The sequence below is a fragment of the Myotis brandtii genome, unplaced genomic scaffold (assembly GCF_000412655.1).
Source record: "Myotis brandtii unplaced genomic scaffold, ASM41265v1 scaffold5, whole genome shotgun sequence".
NCBI classification, from domain to species: domain Eukaryota; kingdom Metazoa; phylum Chordata; class Mammalia; order Chiroptera; family Vespertilionidae; genus Myotis; species Myotis brandtii.
Window position 1 is genome coordinate 2,121,402 of NW_005369060.1, and position 9,141 is coordinate 2,130,542.

Sequence of the window (9,141 nt, forward strand, 5' to 3'; positions counted from 1 at the left end):
GGAAGGGAGAGGGAGAGAGAGATAGAACCCTCAATGATGAGAAAGAGTCATTGATTGGCTGTCTCCTGCACGATCCAGGGGAATCAAGCCTGCAACCCAGGCATGTACCGTGACTGGGAATCGAACCATCACCTCCTGGTTCATAAGCCATGACCTCCTGGTTTATAGGGTGATACTCAATCACTGAGCCACACCAGCTGGGTTTGACTATCCTTTTTTAAAGATGCTGTCTGCATGAACACACTGATATTTCTGTTCCCCCTCAACTGCATAACTTTTCTCCATAGCATTAATAACCATCTAACAAGATATTTTACTTGTTGGTTTGCCTTCTGTTTCACACTAGAAGGCAAGTTCCATGAAGGTATGGATTTGGGTTGTTTTGTTAATTGCTGAATCCTCGTATCTGCAACAGTGCCTGACTGGCACATAGTAAAAATGTGTGTGTGTGTGTGTGTGTGTGTGTGTGTGTATGTATGTATTTTTTAATGAATTAATTACATGTCTTCAAAATTCTAGGTTTTTAGATAATTTTGTTTGTTTATTATTACATAGGCTATCCATATTATCTCATAAGGAAGTTTATGTTTGGCTTTCCAGAAAATTGGAAAGAGCACATTGATACTTTCCTAGAACAATTAAGGTAAAGTACTTTTTATATTTAAAAAACAACTTTATTGAGGCATAATTTTCATTTGATAAGATGCATCCATTTTAGGTGAGCTTTTAAAAATGTATACTTAACCAGTATGAAGTGGTTTTAATTTCTTTTTTATGGAAAATAAAACCTTGGACATTTCAAGGAGTCATCCTTATTCTATCCTTTAAGAGTCAAATAGCTGTTAAACAGGAGTCTGAAGTTCATGGTCCTTTTTTCTTTTATTCATTCCCTCTGTAGTTATTCTGTTGGCACTGGGGAAAACAAGGGAGAATTTGGTTAATTCTTGCTTTTAAGGAACTCATAGGAATGGAGTGATGTAAGTTAATTAGTCACAAAACAGGGATTGACAATTTTTTCTGTAAAGGGCCAGATAGTAAGTATTTTTATGGGCATGCTCTACTACAACTGCTTCAACTAGAGGAAAAACAGTATCAGTTCCTTAATGAATGTGGCTATGTTTCAGTAAACTTTATATTGTACTTGAGTTTTTTGTGGGAAAGGGGATGGAAGCCATGAAGGCTTAAAGTATGTAAGGTTAAAAGTAATCTTTACTATGGTGAAGAACTTTAGCTGAGGGAATTTTTTTTATTTTTTGGTATAGTGTTAGTGTTAAGGTTAGGTTAGGGTTTGGTTTGAGTTCAAAATTATGCTTAGACTTAGCTTTAGGATTAGGTATAAGGTTAGGGCTAAAAGTTAGTTACGTTTAGGATTAGTCTTTGGTTTAGGGTTAGTTAAAAAATAAGGTAGGGCTAAGGTTAGTTTTGAGGTTAGGTGTAATATTTGGGATTAGGGTTAGGGTGATGGCTCAGTTTAGGGTTAAGTTTTAGAATTACAGGCTTATTGTTAGGATTAGTTTTAGAATTAGAGTAAGGTTTCTGGGTAGCTTTAGGGTAAGGGTTAGGATTAGGTTTAAAATTAGGAACAGTGTTAGGATTAGAGTTATGCTTAGAGTTGATATATTATAGTTAGGGTTAGAGTTAGTATTTTATTTAGGGTTGAGGTTAGGTCATAGGAGAGTTTCATTTTTTTGTGGGTTTTAGTTTTTTGTTTTCACTTTTTTGAGAACCAACATTAGAGGGAAAATAATGTATGTTTTTAGGGCTTGTGAAAAGAAAAAGAAAAAGGCCAGACAAAAACAGAAAAGTAGAAGATTTGTGCCTGACATAGGAAAGTCAATGAAAAATGATGCAGGAGTAAACCAAACAGATGGCCTCCAAAGAACCAGCACCATTTATGACCTTGATTGTAACCATTTGGGTATGTTTGCTCTTTTCTTCTCTATTGGTACAGTGGTGTATTCTTACATGAACCCCACATTGTTAATTGTTAACAATGCATATAGTCTTGAGTAATCATCTGGTCCTAAAATTTGTGATTTTTCACTACTTGGAGAAAAACTACAAAGCAGATAGCTCATAGTCAGCATTCAACTTACTTCATTAAATGTTACCTTTTAATTAACCTGATAAGCATATCAATGAAAGATAATTGTTCTTTCAGTTTCCTAGACACAAGGTATTTAGGCTGCTAACCTACCTCAAACCTATATATTAAACTAGAGGCCCAGTGCACAAAAATTTGTGCACTTGGGGCCGGGGGTTTCTCAGCCCGGCCTGTGCCCTCTCGCAGTCTGGGACCCCTCGGGGGATGTCCACCTGCTGGCTTAGGCCCGCTCCCCAGGGGGATCGGGCCTAAACTGGCAGTCAGACATCCCTTTGGCAGCCCGGGAGCCCTCAGGGGATGTCCACTTGCCAGCGGGGAGCAGGCCTAAGCTGCAGTTGAATATCCTTTGCGCTGCTGAGGAGGCGGGAGAGTCTCCTGCTACCACCGCTGTGCTGGCAGCTGTCAGCCTGCGTTGTAGCTGAGCAGAGCTCCCCCTGTGGGAGCACACTGACCACCAGGGGGCATCTGCTGCATTGAGCATCTGCCCCCTGGTGGTCAGTGTGTGTCATAGTGACCAGTCATTCCCAGTCGTTCTGCTGTTGGGGTCAATTTGCATATTACCCTTTTATTATGTAGGATACTGTATGCCTAATTTGTACCAAATTTTATTCTTGTTAATAGACAATACCAGTTTGCTTTTATGGGGGTAATGGCATGTTTTTTGAATGACCATTACTATAAAGGTAGCTGGCAAAACTGTTCTGTGTCACCTCTTTGCCAAAACTATAATTTGCCTCACAGCCTTTTCTAGAAAATATAGATGAATAAAAGTTAATTAGAATCTGTTGTATAAATTTCTGTCGATTCTACCTTGACCTTATAACAAAGAGCTTTACAGGATTGCTTCTACCAAAATCATGGCACCATATTGAGTATAAGTTCCCCACTGCACCCCACTTCCCCTGTGTTCATAGGGCCCTTCTTTGTAATTTTGCTTATCCTTTCTAGTACAAAGGAATGGATTAAATATGTAGATGACTGCTTGCTCAGAGCTAGCTAAAAGTCACTCTATTCTAGTTTCTTCTCAACCTTTCCTCATTTTTTCAAAAGTCATCCTATTTGCCTGTAAATTTAAAATATTGCTCATTGTCATTTGCTAGACCATCTTCAGTATTCTGGAGTCCTGGGGCTACAGCAACTGCTATATACTTTTTTACTCTTAAATATAAAATTCCTAAAAGTATATCTCACTTTATCATTTATTAATCTTCTTTAGTCTTAGATCTTAAGCAGTGTTTTTCATAAATTTTTAAATTGTGAATGTTACTGGTGAAATGTTTGAAGATACAAATGTAAAATGCTAAAGTTTGGTAAACTATTTTACATGCTACCTGTGTCCATAAGAAAATAATTCAACAAATAATTTTTAAAGCACTTTCCATGAACCTTGATCTTTGTTAGCTGTTAGCAATTTAGAAATGAATAAGAGGAGATGATGCCTCCCCTTTGGGAAGCTCGAGTTAGGAGCAAATATTAGTGGATTTTTTTTTTTAGGTGTATCATTTTTCCAGTGTGATTTATTAAATCTTTGTTTTGTGAAACTGTTAAGACATTGTGTGTCCTCATATTACATAAGTTATTTTAAGTGGTGGTAGTTGGTGCTATCTTTTTTTTATGAGAAAACCACTGAAATAAAACAAAACCACGTCTAACATTAAACAACTAAAGGTATGCAAAGGTGCTCATCAGTGATAATTTAAGTTGATGTGATCGTGTGTGTGATTTACCTAAAATGTGGTTTTGCTTATTTAGTGCTATAATCTATATGTCATAGTATTGTATTAAAATACTTAATGTCTGTTATACTTAACCAGAATATATTATAAGTGATCTATTATAATAGCCTTCTTCACCATACTGTAATAATCTCAGAGGAAGTACCATCCATTATGTATCTTCAAATACAGCTTCTAGAATAATAATAAAAATGTTTCTATAGTTTTACAAGTCCTTTTTAACTTATCTAGAATTTTAGCTCAATAGCTGTTTCTTAAGCCTATATTGTATACTATAAATTTGGTTTTGCTTAAAATTTTAATTAGCATGGATTTAGTTATACATTGGTATACATAAATTAATTGTAACATAAGAATTCAATATACATGAAGAAATATAAGGGAAATAGAGTTATTCGCTTTCTGTTTAGTTGGTACAGAGTTTGGATGAACAGGAATTTGTATTTACAAAATGGTTTAATGTTTCTATTTTGCTTTAGATGTGGCAAAGGAGATTCAAAATAGATAATAAGGAATATTATGGCTGTCCACTCCTTCCTTCCTTCCTTCCTTCCTTCCTTCCTTCCTTCCTTCCTTCCTTCCTTCCTTCCTTCCTTCCTCCCGAATAAAAGTGATTTGAACAAAATATGGCCCTATGCAGAGTGGTTCTGTCCAAATAAAATTGCTTTATGTCATAACCAAATTTAACAAATATTTGTGACATTGGATTAGACAGACTTTTTCAGAGTGAGTTCTTAATGGGGATGAGCAGCTTAACTTTTATATAATCATTTATCTAAACCTTCATCTTTGTACTCATAGAACTGAAGAAGAATAAGCACAGTACATTGCCAGGAGCTATAGAATTAAACATTTGCCAGAGTAATCCTCAAAATAAACCACCATTAAGCTTCCCAGATGACCAAATAAAGAATACTGTTCAAAATGGGGGAGAATATGACTTAACTAATCAGGTAAGCTTTTATTGTATACTGTACAGTGGTGGTGTGATACTATTGAAAACATTAGAGACCAAATGAGAAATCATGAGTTCTCTTTGTTAAGTATTGCTTTTTATTAGTTTAGGCATAGTAGGTAAATGTCTTGATATTTATTTTCCTAGTATCTCACTGGAAAAGTGCAGGCAAGAATAACAAAGTTTTAGCTATAGAGTAAGGTTTAAATAGATAGAGAATGAGAGAGAGGGTGCGTGTGTGTGAGTGTGTGTGTGTGTGTGTGTGTGTGTGTGCGCATGCACATGCACATTTTAAATGATAGTATTAAATTGGTAAAGAAAATGTGAGAATGTGGTTACCCACATGGTGCTTCCAAAGCTTGAGCTTTGAATACCTCTGCTAATGAAATTTCTGTAAGTGCCTAGAAATTTGTGTGCTTGATTCATACTGTAAAATGCTTGTAGTCATGTTTATAGGTAGTACTTGTTATAGTAAAAAGTTATCTTTTGATTTTTAAGGAATTGATTGGAAAAAGGGAATATAAGAAGTTATCTTCAAAGAAACTCAAAAATTGTGAAAGAACAAATAAAAAGATAATTAAAAATCAGGAGCAAGGTAATATATCCTTATTATTGTTTTATTTTATAACTAAAGGCCTGGTGCATGAATTCGTGCATGGGTGGGGCCAGGCTGGCTGGGGAGAGAGGACATGGAAGATTGGCCAGCTGGGCCCGCCCCCGGACGAACTCCCGGTCAAGGGGACAATTTGCATATTAGCCTTTTATATAGGATAAGTAGAAAGTTACTATTTGAAATTTTTTAATATAATAAAAGTGATTTTATACATTTCTAAATCTGAAATGATAGACCAACTGTTTTAATGCTTATTAAATATTTGGTGTTAACTTTTTACAGAAGATGATTTACAAAATGAAATAATTCATTGCCTTAAATATAGATTCACTTATAGGTTTGCTTTCTTTAATCTAGGTAGCTTTAAATAATTTTTTAAATCACAAAATATATATTATTTAAATATGCTTCTAGTATTGTTTAAAGACAATCTTTTTATTAAATTGTAATAGGCCATAATTTAGTTTTGTGTAAGTGTGGATTTTTCAGAATGATATCATTGAAATCCTGTGTACCTGAATATATAGAACCTTTTCTCTATGCATTAGGGAGTTTAAAACTTAATGTTTAATTGAATCTATCAGCTTAATAGCATTTTTTTTTCTATTTTATTGCTTATAAGTGAAAAATGAAAGTGGAGAACATTTACAAGTGTGTAAAAAAGTAGACTGAAGAGCAATACTACTTACCAAGTTTACATGACTTAAGTAAAAGTATCCAGAATAGGCTGTATCTTTATTCAGATTATTTAATGAAATTAATAAAAAAATGTTTTGCTCAAAATTAGAGAGCATAAAATTTTTAAATTGCCAATTGAATATTTGAATCACATTTATAATAAGGAATTAGAAGAAAACACTTTAGCTCATAATGTGAAAATATATAATTCCATTGAGAAGTCTTGTGGAAACTTTCTTGTTTTTTGGTTAGTACCATTTCATGAATTATAATTTAGAAGCTTCTTTTATTTTTGTCATTCATCTTTTAAATATCACATAATATGTGTAGATTGTTGGCAGTATGTCACTGTGATGATTGGTGTGATAATTTACAGTTTATATCTATTTATAATTATAGCTGGATAATTTAAAGTTAGAAACTAATAGTTTAGCTTCTGGTTTCTTAAGTTTTAGAGTTGAGAATTTCTCTCATTTAATTTGTTTTCTTTAAGTAATGATATGGTATAATAAAGACTCTCAAGTTCTGTTTTGGTTCTTTTCCCATGATGATTCATACAGTTTTTGGGGATTCAGCAAAAGATTGCCTTGATGGCTACCATTAGGGATGAATGAGAATGAGGCTGTGCAAATGGAGTTCCATGTTCTTCTAATTCCCTTCTTAACTAATATACCTTCTGTTTCATATGTTACATACCTAGTAAGGTTTTAGCAACCCAACAAATATTTATTTAGCATCTACTACATATGTGACTGAACTAACTCCAGTAAAATGAAGATAATTCACAAATGAAAACAAAGTTGTTAAGTATACTTTTCAGACTAGTTGAAAGATTAGACAAGTGTAATTATGTGCAGGGCACATTGTCAAACATGGCATTATTTTAAAATATTCTGGAAATTTGAAAGAGCTTTCATTCAGTTGAGGAAATCAGGACAAAATTTATGGACCTAGTAGGTTGGAGTGTAAAATTGAAACAGGTAGTGATTTGGTTTGTAAATGAGTGAAAGGAATTTTCCAAGTAGAGAAAATTTGAGAAACAGTGGTCTCACAGACATAGAATATGGTTCAGACCTGAATGCAGCAAGTGAACTGTAATGAAGGCCAGGTAGAGGAGCTTATATGCACACTAAGTATACTATGAGAAGTCCTGGACAAGTTGGTATTAAAAAATAGTATGTTCACAATCAAAGGGACGGTGATCTAAACAGACTGGTGTTTCAGCAAGATTAATATGACAGTGGAGTTTGTGGTGGGGAAACAATATATTTGTGAAAACGGTTTTTTAAATTTTGTTTGTAGCTAATTTGAGATTTTGATCTTTGGTTTTATCTTATGAAATTAAAGAGCAAACCGAAGAATCGAAGGTATCCATTGATATTATCATCTCAGGAAAATCACCTTTCTCAGATGAAGAAAGAAAATATGTGGCTACTAATCAGAAGGAAGTCTGTGTTTTGGTAACACCACTTAAATCTAAAAATGTGATAGAGCAAAAATGCATGAAGTATAATGTATCCTCTGGTGCCGTTAAAGCAATAACAGATTTTATAGTGCCAAAGCATCAAAAAGAAAGTGAATCAGACTTAAATGAAACTACATGCCCAATTAGTAAGCCCAGAAAGACTTTCAAAGATGTATTTGAGAGTGATGTGGGTCATACAAGCGAAAAAAAGGAAGATTGCATTGAACGTGATATACTCACTGTCAACCAGAAAATAAAAATACCTAGTTCTAATAAGAAACAAACGGTCACCTCTGACTTTAAGAACAATACAAAGTTATCAACATCGAAGAAAATTGAAAAAAATCAAGTAACAAATCAAGATTTGTCTGCTGACAAGAGTGAAACGGAAAAGAAAATTAGAATAAAAGCTGGGGATATTAAGAAAACCACAGCAAGAAATACCAAAGAAAGAGTAGTTCACCAAAGAAAAAGCAGAAGGAACATCACTGGAAACATCTCAGTGACCTCTGAATCTGAAACTGAAGAAAGTGAAACTGAATTTCATATCCTAAAAAAGAAAGCTAGATGTTCTGCTGAAATAAATTGTCAGAAATCTGATATTAGGAATGAGTTTCCAATTATTAACAAAATGGGATCTGATGAAACGAAGAGGCATTCCTTAGAATGTTTACCTGGTTTAATTCAGGATGAAGAATGGAATGAGAAGGAATTGGAGAAGCTTCATTGGTAAGTAGTTAGATTTGTCTCTGAAATATCCTGAGTGGCCACAAAATAGTTGAAGACATGAAAAATCCAATGAGGGAGTGATTTAATGATTTATAATCATTAAAATGGAATATGTCATCCAAAAACACATAAAAATTAAAATTTGTACAGAGAATGGAGGGAAACTGCCATCTACATGTGGCCATTTATACAGTATACATATGAGCTTTTTATTCCCATTTAATATTGCAAGCATACACCTCCCCTTCCCACCCCCCATCTACTGAAGAAAAGTAAATATGTGAGGGGGTGGATGTGTTACTTGTTTGTGGTGATCACAATGTATGTATCAAATGATCATGGGTAGACTAAATATATATAACTTTACTTGTCAGTTATACCGCAATAAACCTGAGAATATATTTCAACATAGACAAATGCTGCTCTCTCACAGCCTCACATTTTAAGAAATCCTATATAATAAAGATGTAGTATGCAAATGGTCATTACGCCGTGAAGCATAACGACTGACTGCATAACTACCGGATCACAGATCAGCAGAAGGGTGGGGCAGCGAGCTACAAGTGGGCTGTGGAGAGCTACAGGAGGGGGCAGGGTAGCAAGCTATGAGGTGGGAGTGGGGGAAGCTACAGGAGGGTGACAGCGAGCTACTGGCGCACGGATTCGTGTACAGGGCTACTAGTATTTTATAATTAAATTCACCATTATAAAATCTTCAAACACAGATTATTTAATGGTTCCCCCCCTCCATTTATTTAAGAAATTTTAAAAATAGATTTTAGAGAGGAAGGGAGAGAGAGAGAGAGAGAGAGAGAGAAATACCAGTGATGAGAGAGAATCATTGATTGGCTGCCTCCTGCA

General features: G+C 34.6%; 1 protein-coding gene across 2 annotated transcripts in view; it reads left to right on the forward strand.

Moving 5' to 3' along the window:
• MIS18BP1 (MIS18 binding protein 1) overlaps positions 1-9,141 on the forward strand; it is a 50,194-nt gene that overhangs the window by 17,624 nt on the left and 23,429 nt on the right. For both annotated transcript variants that reach the window (XM_014548193.1, XM_014548194.1), the window contains exons 6-10: positions 556-643; positions 1,761-1,918; positions 4,642-4,793; positions 5,294-5,390; positions 7,434-8,280. In XM_014548193.1, coding sequence (XP_014403679.1) covers positions 556-643; positions 1,761-1,918; positions 4,642-4,793; positions 5,294-5,390; positions 7,434-8,280 — 1,342 coding nt within the window. The remainder of the gene's footprint in view (positions 1-555; positions 644-1,760; positions 1,919-4,641; positions 4,794-5,293; positions 5,391-7,433; positions 8,281-9,141) is intronic.